Source organism: Pelobates fuscus, chromosome 2 (assembly GCF_036172605.1).
Source record: "Pelobates fuscus isolate aPelFus1 chromosome 2, aPelFus1.pri, whole genome shotgun sequence".
In the NCBI taxonomy this organism is placed as follows: Eukaryota; Metazoa; Chordata; class Amphibia; order Anura; family Pelobatidae; genus Pelobates; species Pelobates fuscus.
The window spans coordinates 201768087-201785208 of NC_086318.1; the positions used below are offsets into that span (position 1 = coordinate 201768087).

A 17122-nucleotide genomic window follows, 5' to 3' on the forward strand; every position below is an offset into this window, starting at 1 on the left:
CCCTTGTGAATGGTGTGACCCCATGCACATTTTACCCCATGTTCCTAAAGGAGTTTCACCCAAGTCCTTCAAGAACAGCACCTCTGCAGAGTAACAGAGCTCAGGTCATGGTAGATCCAGAGCTCTATGTTCTGGTAACAGATTTTGGATTCTCCGCTCTTGCGAAGAATGATTTCCTAAGTAGAGAAATAGTAAAAGCGCACTATCACATCACATGCTTTTTCTCCTACTGGCCTTTTGGGCACACAGAGATCTTTGAGAAAGGTCTATCAGCCACAAATGTTGTGGGATAACTGTGAGGAATGGGTGAGTGAGCTCTTGGAAGTGTGGAAGATACGTCCATGAATCCTTAGGTTATTTCACCCTGATCTGTTGAACAGACCCTCGCACACTGCCTCCACCAACTTGGAATAAAGAGCCTTAGAATGATAAGTGGGAGTTTTGTGATCAATGACAATATCTTCTACTGTAGTCTCCAGTTCAGTTGTCCTCTGACTAAAGGTACTTATCTCCTTCCTGGCCTTTCTAGAACTCCTAGAGATATCTTGTGTCAAGTATGTGTACATTTCCCCTGTCTCATTCAGTGTCTGAGCAGTGTCATCCAAAATCGTCCGCCGACCCATCTTCCACCTCAGCATGAAACTTCATGCTCTTACTCTGGGAGCCATTTTATTGGGCCACATGACCCCTCTGGGCTGATACAACTCTAGCCTGGGACTTTTGTGAGGGCATATCCATCGGTAATTCAACCTCTCACTATAGTTGTGTGTTAAATTTAGTGGCAATACATTTGTCTACAAGCAGTTTGCGTAGAGTCAGATATGGAGAAACAAGTTCAAGCAGCAGGGCATATCCATCGGTAAATCAATCTCTCCCTAGGGTTGTGTGTTAAATTTAGTGGCAATACATTTGTCTACAAGCAGTTTGCTTAGAGTCAGTTGTGGAGAAACAAGTTCAAGCAGCCATCCAATTCAAAGTTGAGACCACGCCACCTGTGATTGCACATTTAATAAAGTGGTTATTTATTTAAGGTGAGAAAAATAGCCATCTTTAAGAAGACTTATTGAGAAATAAATAAAAGTAAAACAGAAATTTCCACTATTACCTTTCTTACCATGAAAAAAAAGTGCATTGACAGAATCACTTCAAAGAATCACTTGAAATATCTTGAAACATGCATAAATAGAGTTTATGCCAGGGTACTACTGTCACTCAGACGTATTTTCTTAAAAATGTGTAAAAAAAAGTTACAGGATTGGAATTCATAAGTTCAGAAAGAAGTCTTTGATCTAAATTTGATTGTACATTTATGAGTTGTGTCTTCCTGACAACATTGTCATCTCCTATTCCTTTTGAGTTTGAGAATTGAAAAGAAGATAGTGTAGATAATGCTGTTCCATTACACAAAAAGTCAGCCCGCTCCTTATTTACATATTTATTAAAAATAAGTTTGTTTGTTTCTTTTTTCACTCTGCAACTCTTGAAGTTCACTTCAAAGCTTATTACTATTACTTCAAATATAATTTCTATTCAGTGCCTTAAAAATGCACATTATTCATTCAAAAAGAAATTAAGGATACACCGCAGCCAGACATTTCCTCACGATAAATGCAAAATATCAAAGCAATTTAAAGCCTTGTTAATTGCTCGTTTAAATGTATAATAATTTTATTTTCTACAGGTTAAATAAAGGTTAAAATAAAATCATATTTTTTTTTTTTTTTTTTTTTTAAGAACTTCCTTCCAAAAATCAATTTAGTCCAACTAAATTTTCTTCCTTTTCACACACTGTGCTATTAAGGTGAAACTGTCATCCATTAATTACATGGAATGACAAGTTTACCTTCAGGTAAGTTATATTATTTATACAATGTTCTGGGAAAATTGTGTATCCAGCCAAACCTACCCCTGTACGGTATCAGTCTGGTATGGATTTGTCTGTATTGGAAGAGATATAAAACTTTTTGTAATGAGGACTAAAGGACGAACTAATTGAGTTTGTGTACTTCTCAGTGTTTGTTTACACACTGTTTTGACTGATTTGCACATGACAACAGTCTCCCTAAATAAAAAAAAATGTAATCCTCTATTACTGTGTGTAAAGGCATATCAGCTACCTCATGGGGTGGGATCAGTCCAATATGTGAACCGCTCAGGTTTGATCTGTGATAAGACAGGTGACCTAAAATCTATGTGTGACCTAAGCTGGAACTAACTGATTTTTTGTTCATGCTCAATGTTCACTTTTTGATGGAATCCCTCAATCCCTAGTGTATGGGTACATGCAAATAGGTCTGGGATGCAGCTATTATACCCGTGGGACTGTTAATGGAGCTAATTGTGTCCTCCATATTTGTTTTCTTTACTGCTATAAAGGCTTGGGAGTTTTAACAGAATTGTATTCAAAATAAATGCCAAGTTTAGATTTGCAAGCAGTTTAGCTAGCACAGTATATAGATGTAAAATGGCACAATGGCATGATTTGTATGACATATACTCTTTTAAGAGGAAGACTTTCCATTTTGAAAAAAAATGGCAAGGTGAGTATGTGGCCCAGCTTCAACTGTATGAAATATTTAATCTTGCTGATGTTGTTGACATGTAAGGAAAACATAGCAAACAAAGACAGATGATGACCTGTTACCCCATATAAACCATGTATTCTATAAAGAACAAATTGTGATCTCTTAAGTATTTCTTAAGTACATTTGCACATTTATTATCATATTTCACAATGTGAATGCAAAACCGTTTTTGCATTGACAAGGGTTTGTGATTTTTTTCAAACATTGCATTAAAGAAAACTTTGGGCATTTTTGGGGGGAGGGTGGGGGGTTGAATTGTATTCTTTGTTTAGATCTGGAACTAGAAACAGAGTGTTTCAAGCTTGTTTTCTGTGTCATTAACTTGTGCAAGTTTATTTTAATTTTTTTTTACATATGAATCGAGGGTACTGGCGGGTGAGAAGTGAATTTGCATATTGTGCCAGCAGCCTGCATTACTCCTTATCTGTAGACTTTGTTACTGTGTATGTAATGTATCTTGCTTTATTTCTTGTAGGCTGGCACAAATGGAAAGAGCCAATGGATCTTTGTTCACAGACAGCAGCTCTGCTACCGGAAGCATGTATGTAAATCATGGAAAACATTATAGCTTAAGGATCTTACTCGTCCCTTTGTTTAATTCTTTTTCATCTCTATTTTTGGGTGATTTCGTTCTCATTGAAAAGGAAATTTAACGGAAAAAGAATTCTAGAATAATTAGAGTAGAGTAGACAATGCTTTTTCTTTTTTCTTTTCGTCACCATAGGGAAATCACTTGCGGTTATCAGGGAAAGCATGTATCAATGGTAACAATCATTTTTAGAAAGCGTACAGTAACTTTGCAAACAGCCACGCAGGGCTGGGGTAACATCATAAAACTTATGAAAACGTAAACTGGGACCCTTGTATTCTTCTTCAATAATCGTTATGCTCTTATAAACAGGTAATACAGTTACTATGAAATTATGTTTCTGTCCCAAAGGTCCATGCTACTATCTCAAGTCAGGCCACAATCCCGGTGCGAACAGTCGCGCAGGACTGACATAAAGTCGTCAATAATAATGAAATCGGGAACTGGGACCCTTGAGTCCTTCATTTAAATTGTTACGCTTTAATAAACAGATCATATAGTCACTATAAAATAATGTCCCTGTCCCAAGGGCCAATTCAGCTAAATCGAGTCAAGCCCTAACCATGAGCAATTAAGCAAGGCTAAATCGTTCCATCCTCAGTCCGCTATCGCCAAGCGTCAGTGGATGGGTGAGGTTACTGAAGTAGCAGACAGGTCAACTGCCAAACCAGGTTTAACACCACATCATTTGCCAGAAAGCTCCTTCCGTCCTATCCAGTGGTCAGCTCCCCCCTACCGATGACTCGGGGTCTGTCCCCCTATCTGACCCGTACCCCCACAGTCGAGACAATGCTTTTTAATCTCTTTACAAATTATTGTTAGTTTTACCTTAGAATGTATGTTGGTCTACAAACTAATGAAGGTTAACAATTAAGGTCTATATTATTGTTTAGTATAAGGTTAATGGAAAAAGTCAATACATTTCTAACTAGCTGTAATTTGTTATGTCTCACCCAGATACACTTTTGTTATAGAATAAAGGCACATACTGTAAAATAGTGAGCTGCTAACCCATTTCTTAAAGCCCAAATATTGTATAAAAAAATACATTCTCTAATTCTACTTAATTATGAACATCTAAAGTTTAGCATCAGTGTGGGGCCTTATTAGAAAGGAGGTCCTTACTTAGACTGCACAGATTGCTGTTGAGTTATTGCTATTTGTTGGTTTGTTCTAACCTGCCATTCTGTACCAGTTTCCTACAATACACCGCTAGAGCATATTTAGCTTGTCTGCTCGGAACACTGGCTACAACTGAGACATGTGTCGGCATAGTATATATGAAACAGATTGTAAACCATGGTAGATGAAGATAAGGTTGAATTATTTGCTAGGGGGGCTATTTAACAAGAAACATTCTGACCAGAGGACACTCTTTAGTGGTGTACGTGCTTATGCCATGGCTTTCTTATTTTGCAGTTGCTTGCTTTACCATAACAGTTTAAGGTAATAAGGTGTGAGAAGGTCACATATTATCCCAGCATACGGTTTTACTGTTCATGGAAACATAATTTAGAGGTCTGTGCCAAATGACTCCTATATCTCTGCTACCTTAATAAATGTTGGCCACATTCCTGACACAAAAGTAGAATAGATGTCAATGTTTTACAAACTCCCACACCCCTAAGAGATTTTGGAGAATACCCATGGCTGTCAGTTCATTACAGCACACTACTTAGTAAAATACTCCTACAGTGCATACGGATATGACTGACTGAAAACTGAAACCACTTTACAGCAGTCTTGTACAGTGTAATGAAAAATAAGAGACTGTTATATGCAACATTTCATCCTTCTTAGTTGTAAAATGCTTCTTGGAGCAGCTGAGCCTTTTTAATCCTTGCTGAATGAATGATAGATATTTCAGGAGTTTGACTAATGTATGCTGCAGTTACTTGATGTGACTTCTTTAGTACAGCATACTTAGTGAAATCTAGCATCGTAGGAGTGAAACTATTGCCCTGTTGCTGATTTTGCAATTTTAAGGTCAGCAACTTTTGGTCAGCATCAGCACCCTCAGTATTAAATTGTATTTTCACCAGCAGTGTCGCTAAAAGAACTGTATCTGTTGTTTTCTATACAGATGTTTATTGAATGCTCTGTTACCTCTTAAAGCTATCTGTTTATTCCTAACCTCATTTTCCTTGGCTAAATATTTTATTTATTTAACAGTTCTTATATAGCACTTTTATCCAGAGTGCTTTACAATATATAGCAGCTACACATATGTTGGGTTACAGACATTTGGAAATATAATTAGACATACTGGAGCAAAATTTTTTAGAACGGAAGGCTTCTCTAAATGCATACTGTCTTTGTGTTTTGTGCATGATGCATAATGAAATAATAACACGCTAATAGATGTGTCACTTTGATCATAATAAACTGTATGGGAAAAACAAAAACACTATTTTGTGCAGGATAATTTCTAGAGCGTGCCATGGACTTTGATAAAGAGCATGTCAAAGAACACATTTGCAAGGAATGGTGAAGGATAGTGGTGGTTACGCATATTTAGACATATACAGGGAAAGTAAAAGGGGTGCAGATTCTAGAGGACAGGGTCCAAGCAATAGCAAAGCGTCACTCCATTTTTCATTGTTTGTTGGGCTAAAGCTTTTTTAAAACTACTGTTCCCAGGTATGTCGAATTACATTTTTGTTAATAGGAGCTATTTTCCATTGCCAACAACTTGACAATAGTATATTTTAAATAATAAATCACTTTAAAAGCTATAGTTTATTTTTTTTTAATCATGTATTGATGCCTACATGTAGTCCCACAATTACAGCGATATAAATGAGTTGTTGCGCTCAACCTTTGAACTTCATTAATTTGCAAAAGTTCCTGTAACATTTTCAGCTATTGATGTATTTTTATTTTTTTTTATTTTTATTACATGTCTTTTATGTTTTATTACAAATTTTGTTTGTAACCGGTGGTTACCTTTGTATTTCAGAGACGATGAGCATGCCTTGATTCAGCAGTACTGTCATACTTTGGGAGGAGATTCACCCCTAGGCCAACCCCAGAGTCCTGTGCAGATCCTCAAATCAGTAGAGAAAGAAGAACGGGGAGAGTTAGAACGCATTATTGCCAACCTAGAGGAGGAGCAACGGTATGTCATTAATTATTTGAAGGTTTACTTGCTATCTTTTCTAAATATGCTCACACTCAAAATACTGTGAGAAATTGGAACCCATGTTAAAAAATACTCATATTTTGTGAGAGTACTATGACTGTGCTTACACTGTGGATCTTTGCTTTCTTCGCAACCTTGTTTCCAGAGATCAGCTCAAATCTCAAGTTTTCTTAATTTTTTAATTTAAGGGTGTGACAAAAAGACTTTAATGTGTCACATGGCACAAGATGCAGGGCCTACTCCCATGCTGAGATATCTGCCTACGTCTAGGTATGCTTTTGTTGTCAAGGTTGACTTGCAGATGGGGAAGGAAAATTTAGTTTGTATTTCCTGATGTGAAGTAAAAATAAATGAGTTGCTGTTTGTACCAAGAAAGAAGCTGGTTGTCTCTTTCCTTGCTGCAACTATCCAAGATCTGCTTTACTGTTAATGCTGGTGGATAAAGAGACTCCAAGCACAGGTCATAGCACTTAGTATAGTGATCAGCTGTACAAGTTAATGGAAGTACCCACAGATGATTCTAGGGCTGTATCATCACAAACTGGTGGCAAGCGGTGGGATAACTTGCAGTACAGTGATCTGAAGAGGCTAAAGTTGACCGGAGACGCACACCAGAGCCCACAACGCTGCTGAGGGATGCAACATGGCTGAGCAGAAGAATGGAGTGTCTGAACTTTAACTAGAGGCTTCCAGTGTACCCCCTTTAGCCACAGCTAATACTCAGCCACTTTCACCAGCGACCAAGGAGACGCAGAAAGCGCCCCACCCACAGTTGTTCTGGCACCCACTCTGAGGATGTACCAAGGATGCCGGCAACCGCCGTCCGAGACAATAATTCTCTAGTAGTGAACCCTTCCACTTAACCCACCATACATGAAGGTGGATTTCCCACTCTGGCAAAGGATCTGGTAAGAACCCCCCTGATCTAAGACTGCCTGGACTGACCCTGCTGTCTAGAGACAGGAGACCCTAGTGGACCCTATATTAGCTGGGATGAGGGACAGGGCAGAGTTAGGACCACAGGGAGAGATTATCTTTTGGGAGGGGGGGCTGCTGTACAGGGAGAGTAGTGTGAAGGAGGTGGGGCAGAAATGGAAAGTGACCCGTCAACTTGTTTCCTTTCTTACTGCCGAACCCAGCTGGTGACCGTGGCCCATGAGGTCCCTCTGGTGGGCCACTTGGGAATCAGTAATTAAGTCAAGTGTATGATCAGGGGAACAAGCATCCAGTAGCTTCTCTCAGTCGGAAGTCATAGAGAAAGGGTGCCTTGCTGTAGTCTGGGCTCTCAAGTAGCTACAAACCTATCTCCATGGAAGGGAGTTCACAGTGGTAACAGACCACAATCCCCTCTGCTGGCTAAACTGAGTGGCAGGAGACAATGGGCTACTGCTGAGGTGGAGCTTGGCACTTCAGCAGTACAATTTTACCATCCAGGATCGCAAATGCCAGTCACATGGCAATGCTGATGGACTGTCTAGGAGAATAGAGGGGTAGCCCTGTCCTCCTGCAGCCTATGACCCGGGCAGTAGGATCCCATCCTGGACTTTCCTTCGGGGAGAAATGTGACAAAAAGAGACTTTAATGTGTCACATGGCCCAAGATGCATAGCCTCCCCCCATGCTGAGATATCTGCTTAGCTGACCTAGGTATGCTTTTTGTTGTCAAGGTGGACTTGCAGATGGGGGAAGGGAAATTTAGTTTGTATATCCTGATGTGAAGTGAAAATAAAGGAGTTGCTTTTTGTTCCAAGAAAGAAGCTGGTTGTCTCTTTCCTTGCTGCAACTATCCAAGATCTGCTTTACTGTTAATGCTGGTGGATAAAGAGACTCTAAGCCCAGGTCATAGCACTTAATATAGTGATCAGCTGTGCAAGTTAATGGAAGTACCCACGGACGATATTAGGACTGTATCGTCATAAAGGGTTACAACAAAATGCCATTGTACACAAAAATGAGGGATCAAGCCAGAACCACATTGAATACTTTCTTGTGATAGCTTACTTTTAATCATCTTTTAATTTATGTCTTGTGCTTAGAAATGCAGACATATCTCATGTACATGCAACTTCAGTGTTTATATCTAGGAACATCACTGGGGAACCATAACCTGACTACAGGGAGTGCAGAATTATTAGGCAAATTAGTATTTTGACCACATCATCCTCTTTATGCATGTTGTCTTACTCCAAGCTGTATAGGCCCGAAAGCCTACTACCAAATAAGCATATTAGGTGATGTGCATCTCTGTAATGAGAAGGGGTGTGGTCTAATGACATCAACACCCTATATCAGGTGTGCATAATTATTAGGCAACTTCCTTTCCTTTGGCAAAATGGGTCAAAAGAAGGACTTGACAGGCTCAGAAAAGTCAAAAATAGTGAGATATCTTACAGAGGGATGCAGCACTCTTAAAATTGCAAAGCTTCTGAAGCGTGATCATCCAACAATCCAGCGTTTCATTCAAAATAGTCAACAGGGTCGCAAGAAGCGTGTGGAAACACCAAGGCGCAAAATAACTGCCCATGAACTGAGAAAAGTCAAGCGTGCAGCTGCCAAGATGCCACTTGCCACCAGTTTGGCCATATTTCAGAGCTGCAACATCACTGGAGTGCCCAAAAGCACAAGGTGTGCAATACTCAGAGACATGGCCAAGGTAAGAAAGGCTGAAAGACGACCACCACTGAACAAGACACACAAGCTGAAACGTCAAGACTGGGCCAAGAAATATCTCAAGACTGATTTTTATAAGGTTTTATGGACTGATGAAATGAGAGTGAGTCTTGATGGGCCAGGTGTGGTTATAAATGCCACTACAACACAGGGAATAACAGAGGGTGTAGACAAAAAATTAGGGATCAATAAGCATTCTGATAATTAGTTTCAGGTCCAGTGTTGGAAGATGTACCAATACACAAGCCTTGGGAAGAGTCAATATTTCCTTACAGCAGCTAGTATGAAGCACCACTCACATCCACCAACACATTGTGGCAGTAAAGTTTCATGTTTTCTACATTCTACACTGAGTTATGGTATCATTTTACATAATTCTACCAATTAATTACATCTTTAAGTCCTTGATGTTATCTTCCTAACAACCGGGGAAGTTTTCGGTATGTACAGTTGCTGTATTAATCAAGGTATGAGTACGCTTTCAATAGGAGGCTTTGTTAGTTTATGTAGTTCCAAGTTTAGGTAGTTTTTAATATTTTTGCCCTCTTTTATCAGGCCTACCCTGTTCTTCGGTGTCGGCACACCACAACTGGCTTGCCACTACTGGTATAGCTCAAACTACACTGTATGCCTCAGCCTTTGACCCGATCACAAATGTAAAGGCAGTATGCCTGGTTTTGTGGGAGTTTTTTTTCCCCTACCTTTATCTATCCCCTCTCACCTCTCCTTATTTATATTCTTTTAATAGGTGGCCCTATTTTTTTAAGGCCTACCCTGCTTGTCGGTTTCGGCCCAACACATCCGATTTTCTACAACTGGTATAGCTTAAATTATATTGCATGGCTCAGCCTTTGACCCCGACCACAAATATATATACGTATATATTTTATGAACATCTACTGTTTATATTTTTTTTTTTGCAGTTTTTTTATGCCATGTGAAAAATTAGCATTGTGCACGTTTTATTTATTATTGTCTTTCTGTTGCAAGAAATTAGTTAGTTTATTTTGTACTCGGCAGATTTCACATCTTTAATATGTATACATAAAAGAAATGTATTTTGCCCTTGTGCTTATTTCTATCACACACTATATTTTTGGTTTTCAAGTGCTAAACTAGAATACAAAGCTAAAAACAACTGTTTACGCTACACAAGGTCTCAGAGAACATTAATACTGGTTTCTAGTAACAAACAAATTTTATTGTGTGTGAATAATGTTGTTCTTGCTTCTTAGTGCTAATTACATGCTGTTATTGTGAACAATAAGCAGCACCAAAGGAGTATGGATTGCTTTGTAACCTTGTTGTGACTTGAGTGTGTTTGTGTACAAATAGATATTTAGATTATTGTATTTATTCAACATATTTAGGTATATACTGTATGTATGTGTTTGTGTATGTATGTATGTGTATATATGACTCAGCCCTGGTGGTTAGAAGAATTTCACTCTGGTGAGTTGGTGAGTGTGCCATGGACCCTCCAGATTTGCTATGACATGTAACTTTTAGTAGTATAGAAAATGTAGAATGGTGATGGCATTCGATGAATCTGGAGTTTAAAATCGGTTCCACCCGGTCCGATGCAGCCACACGCCCACCATAATATACAATCAAAGTGACTTGGCACATAAATTCTTCAGTTTTAGAAGGTTTATTGGAGCATTATAAGCTTGTTATATAGAAGATTAGTTTGCCTGCCCCCTTTAACCCCTTAAGGACACATGACGTGTGTGACACGTCATGATTCCCTTTTATTCCAGAAGTTTGGTCCTTAAGGGGTTAAAATGATGCTATATGTATTCATAGAGAGGAGTGGAAACTCTTACCACAATACTTTCACAGAGATTTTGTGATAGCATACTGTTCTAGACAGTCGAAAATATATCGTTGTTTTATAGTTTTTATCCTGTTTTATTATTTTATACATTAAATCACCATTTTTATTATACCAGAAAAATGCATTTATTTGTATTGCCTATAATCATTCTTTGGACATAGTTGCAGATTTTACATACATACAGGATGACCAGATCCTCCATTTTTTCTGGGACACATATCACATTTACATATTGATGGGCAGCACATGAAAAGGGTAACCCTGCAGTATGTAGAATTCAGAAGGTGTATTAGATTAAGCAATAAGGCAATGAAGAATCCTGCAACTAAGCAATTAGGCAGTAGGCAATAATGCAGAATTTGCATTAAACACAATGCAGGGCTACCCTTTTCATGCATAAATATGAGACCCTTATATGCAGGGTTACCAGATCTCTATAAACATGGGGGACCTGGTCACACTGCTAATTTACTAGCAAAATAACATGGCAAACAGTTTTCCTACCTACCTGGCCTCCTGTGAGTTAATAGATATGTAAACTGGAAGGTTATTAATATTACTTACAACTGTCCATATGCAACAACTGCTATGGATTAACTCCATAAAACAGATTACGTAGTTGCAATTTGCAATATTTCTTACATTTTAAACCAACAAGAAAACAAATTCCAGTACTCGGACTGAGCGCTGAAGGTGGATGTCCTTGTTTTAATTTGATGGGTTTTAAAATACCTTCTCTCACAAAGTGTATGCTATGGCTTTTACAAAGTCATATGATCTTTGCAATTGCACACAAAAAGGCTTCAAGGACTTTAAATGTTGCCATCACAATGTATAAATTGTTTATTAAAGTTAAATTCAACAACTAAATAACCTGGTACTCTGTGCCATCCACAGGAACCTTCAAATTGAATATGAGCAACTAAAAGCACAACATTTGAAAAGAGGTCTCACCCCTCCATCTTCTCCCCCTGACTCAGTAGTGTCCATACAACACACTTCTGAGGACTCCGAACTCATAGCTGAGGCAAAACTGCTCAGGCAGCATAAGGGTCGTCTGGAAGCCAGAATGCAAATTTTAGAAGACCATAACAAACAACTGGAGTCCCAACTTCATCGGCTACGTCAGTTACTAGAGCAGGTACAAAATAAAAAAATGTCCAATTCTCATTTCCACTTGCAAAATATAATGCACTGCAGTAAATGTAAAGGACAACACTGCCTTCTCACAAGTCCACATATTACTGTGATATCTACACAGATTATTAATCTTATTTTCCTGTTTTACAAATGTTATTTGTGTTTCTTTTGTTAAACTGGAGTTATTTTAATTATTTACAGTTACTTTTAGGACATCTAATGCAATGCTCCTGTGATTTCAGGAACTAGCTGAATTTAAAGAGTTGCTGTCATAAACCATGGTGTTATTAGACTCTCTTCATCCATACATTGTAATGACAAAATCTTAAAACAAATTTGATGATTAAAATAAATACTTAAATGACGGTCACTTTACCTTGCTACAAGATGGCCAACATACTGATGTGAGCAGCTGTGTGTACATACTTACCCACAAATGCCATACTCAGCATAACACCATGCTAAGCATTGTGGGATCCTGCAAACACTTGATGAACCGTAATTGTAGTTTCATTCCTCAGATGAACTATACAGGAGTTTGCCACTAACTGTATGCCAAATATAGTAAAACGCAAATAAATTATTTTATCTGCACATTTGGCAAGCACAATGTATGATTACAAGAGCCACAGAAAGGAAATCACAATATTCTCATGACAAAAACGCTGCATGGTGAATCAAATTAAGCCGATACTAGGTAAGAAAATGGGTTTACTAGCTCTCAAATAATAAGTCCACGTGCACATATATCATAAACATTATTAGAATATAGTTATTCTAAACCATGAAATCAGGCCATGTATTTCAACTGATTGTTTTTTTTTTTTTTTTTGGTTCTAAATGTGGGCATATCTTGTCTCTTTGTACATTTGTTTCTGGTGATTGATTCTGTAGTTACGTTTTGTACTCCTTACGTTTCAGCCTGAATCAGACTCGAGGGTTAATGGAGTTTCTGTGACCGTCTCACCGCAGCCACCAGCACCAAGATATTCAGCTGATCATGATTACTGCTCACAGTTTCAGCAGACAAGTGAGTAGCAGGTCTACAATTGGGACAGTAGTTACGTGAAAACAGCTGGTACCAAGAGGAACAGAACATTAGGAAACTGACTATTACACATAGACCATCTTGGCACTCACTAAAAGAAGATTTTAACAAACGTTGGGGGGCGAAGCATTTCTGCTCTTCCAATTGTTCAGCTTCAAATGTAATTTATTGAAGCTGACAGTTCATGGCAATAGACTGCCTATTTCTCAGTATCTACACGTGTTGACAATTCTGCTGAAAATAGATATAAAGGTGGATTTTGTCCAACATCCATCTTTAAATCGTTGAAATTGCATTTAACCTTTATGAACAATGTTATGTCTAAGATGTTTCATGTAGCTTCAAAAAAAAATAAATTTGCATCTTGTTTTGTATGGATGAGCACACTTTTCGATTATGTACAGTATATATATACAATTTTCATTGAGTCTATATTTCATGTTCAATTACAAATGTATATATTACAACAACTAGAAAGTAGACTGTGCACATCATACATTTAATATTAAATGAAAGATGCATAAATACCCTTTACAATATTGCTAGGTTTCTCTTTGATCATGCAGATAATGGAAGCTCAGACATGTAAAGGAGTAACAGTTGATTAAACATTCTTTTCTCCAGTGAATTCAAGAGATTCTACTAAAAATGTTAATATTTTCCCCACAGCAATATGCTGCTTATTATCCAAGGTTATGCATTACATAGTTCATACAATGAAAGAGAGTCTATCATCAAAATTAGATGTAAACTTGTTTGAGTGTAACTGCTTAATGTCTTTGTGGGAATCCATAATCCTGTTTTAAAGGATTTCACTTCCAAATATAAGACATGGTAAGTTTTGTATTGAACCTGATGGAATTCCACTGTAGTAATAACCAATTGGTTCGTTTTGTGGGCATGAATTTTCTGTATAATCCAATCACAGTGATTTTTTTCTTCTTGCAAGACTTAACTTGAAAAAATGCTAAGGCAACCCAGACCACCTATTTTTTTTTTAAGTGGTTTGGGTGCAGTGCACTTGCCTATTTAACGCTGCAATTTCAAACATTGCTGTCATCGCAGTGTTAAATACACCTCTAGTGGCTGTCTTCCTGTCAGTCACTAGAGGCGCTTTCCTGTGATAGCCAAGTACGACTCGGTTCTCTATCAAATGCTATTCATAGAGAGCATTTGACTATCACAGACCAGTAATTTGCTGCGCATTAGCCTCCTAATCATCAATCCTGATTATTTCAGCCAGGGAGGTGGGGCGGCAGCTCACATACATTCTCCAGGTTAGGAAATGGACACCATAATGTATGTATAAAGGTTTGTTTTTCTAACTCTATTTCCTCTATTTGATCATTGCATTTAAAGGGACACTCCAGGCAACCAGACCACTTCTGCCCATTGGAGTGGTCTGGGTGCCAACTCCCATTACCCTTAATCCTGCAAGTGTAATTAATAATTACCTTGCAGGGTTAAGTCCTCCTCTAGTGGTTGTCTATCAGACAGCCAATAGAGGGACTTCTGGCTTCTTAAAACAAGGCTATGCATGAGGACCTCCAGCGTTGCGGGAATCCCCATAGGAGAGCATTGAATAATGCTTTCCTAGGAGGAAGTCTAATGTGTGCGCGCGGGCGTGCTGCGCATGCGCATTACATCTCCCCCGCCGGCTGACGTTGGCGGGGAGGGGCATGGGCGGAGCCTGACCAAGCACCGGGGGACATTGGCGCTGGATTCAGGTAAGTCACTGAAGGGGTTTTAACCCTTTAATCAACATGGTATGGGGGGGTGGGAGGGACCTGCAGTGCCAGGAAAACAGATTTGTTGAGTCCCTTTAATGTTGAGACCCCCCACCTCCATTTTACTTTGATTTGAACATTGTGGTAAATTTAATTTCACTAATCATTTACAAGTTTAAAGGGCAAAGAATGCTGACCACAGGAGACAATCTCACTGGCCTCTTTTCGTTTATGTACCCATTGTACAGCGCTACGGAATGTGATGGCGCTATATAAATAATAAAATAATAATATAATTTATTTTTTTTGCCAATTCTATCCACAGCTGGTGTATTGTCCCCACCTTATAGTACCAGCACAGACCTAGCAGATATGATGGAACAAATAAACAGCACATTTCCACAAAGCAGCTGTAAGTATGGCTAATCATATCCTATACCTCACTTGCTATGTACATGTAATCACAGAGAGATGCCCTATATTTAACCTGTATTCTTTCAAGATAAAAGTATCTGCAAAATTGCTATCTTTCAAAAACAAGAAACAAGCCTGCTACGTTTGGCAGTTTTCAATCTCTTACAGTTGACAGGTCTCTGTACAATGCTCATATATTTGTAAGATTGCTATGAAATGTCAAGGCAGTGCCAGAAATGGAGACATCCTGTATAAATGACTAGTTCATGTTCGCGCTGTGCAGCATCACTTTTAAAAGGTCCTTAGCTCTAAAGCACTATATAAAGAAATTGGGTCCATCACCTTTCAGTGACAGCCTATCAAAATTCCAATAGCATATTGATAAGTTTTCTACTTAAATATTTTTTTTTTATTAACCCCTTAATGACAATGGATGTACTGTGTACATCAGTTGTCTTTATGCGTCCTTAGCAAAAAGTGCTGTGTAAAAGTCGATCTGATTTTTTGGTGAAAACCAGTTATTTGTATATGTTATACAAATGAGACATCACAAAAAAAGCTGTGTGGAGGTCCCTATAAGCTTGTGATCTTTGGGGAAGCCAGTCACAACGGTGTACTGCCTTTCACAGGCCCTCATCACTGGGACCTTCAGATCTAATGCTACATGTCACAGTTGCCGCGATTGCAGTATGTACTGTGCTGATACTGGAAGCCTCAGCACTAAGTAATCACTTAGAATGTCTGTGTAACAATGCAAAATCTCTGACAGCTAGGTAGGGTGTTGGCTAGATAGAGTTAGGTTTAGCTTGGGTTCTGGTTAGTGTTAGGACTTTGGTCTAAATTTGGGTAGAATTAGTTAGGAATAGGTCTAAATAGAGTTTAAAAAAAAGTTTGGCACTGTCTAGTATTGTGACAAATAGTGTCTCTGAGATGCACACATACACAGGGACATATCAAAATTAGGACATGTCTCCAATCTGACAAACACAAATAGTTTGCAAAATTTCCCACCAAGAAAAAGTGTGAAAACACAAAAAATAAATAAACATAACCAGCATATTTGAAGAGGTTTTTAAGTTATGGTTGAAAGTGTCAACCGATCTTAGTTAAATACCCTAGAAGGTATACTTCTAAATATACATATGTTTTGAAGTGCATGTGGATTCTGTGACTGCTATTAAAGTTATAGTCTCAGCAGACCAGATTTTGCAAGGGTATAGCTTTAAAGATGTAATTAGGTCCTTGCAATATTTGTCCAATAAATTCCAAAAAGAGGAAATGCTGAATCTATGAGGCAGTATAAAAATGACAGACTAATTCACTAAGTGCATCTATGTAGAATTTTCTATCATTGCATTAGTTTAGTATTAAATATAAGCAATGTTTCCCATTACAATATTTTATTCATACTTAATGTTGTGTTATGTATGCAGTCTATATATTTCCTGAAATATATCTCTTTTTGTCCTTTGAAAAACACTAACGAGTTAAACAAAACATTTATCTTATCTTACACACATACAGTTGATGAATTTGTTGCCACACTAATGCAATCAATGCCGTTTTGGTCACTGCCAAAAAAAGGTTAAAACTGCACTGTCATGTCAAACTTACCTTTCCCCAATCGATTCCTCTTCTCTCCCTCTGTCAGGATCTGTTCTTCATTTTCTTTAAAACATAAGACAAAGTAGGGACTATTTTGTCTTATGTAGGTTTCCTATGCCTGACCAGCTAAGACCAGTAGTGATGTCCCGAACGGTTCGCTGGTGAACATAGCTTGTTCGCGTTCGCCACGGATGGCGAACATATGCGATGTTCGGTCCGCCCCTATTCGTCATCATTAAGTAAACTTTGACCCTGTACCTCACAGTCAGCAGACACATTCCAGCCAATCAGCAGCAGACCCTCCCTCCCAGACCCTTCCACCTCCTAGACAGCATACAATTTAGATTAACCCCTTAAGGACACATG

The 17122-nt window shown here is 38.4% G+C and overlaps 1 protein-coding gene across 2 annotated transcripts in view; it reads left to right on the plus strand.

Moving 5' to 3' along the window:
• Positions 1-15429, plus strand: part of UTRN (utrophin) — a 583870-nt gene extending 568441 nt beyond the window's left edge. For both annotated transcript variants that reach the window (XM_063443106.1, XM_063443107.1), the window contains 5 exons: positions 3061-3126; positions 6134-6292; positions 11720-11963; positions 12884-12992; positions 15063-15429. In XM_063443106.1, the coding sequence (XP_063299176.1) occupies positions 3061-3126; positions 6134-6292; positions 11720-11963; positions 12884-12992; positions 15063-15163 (679 nt within the window). In that variant the 3' untranslated portion in view covers positions 15164-15429. The remainder of the gene's footprint in view (positions 1-3060; positions 3127-6133; positions 6293-11719; positions 11964-12883; positions 12993-15062) is intronic.
• Positions 15430-17122: the final 1693 nt, after the last annotated feature.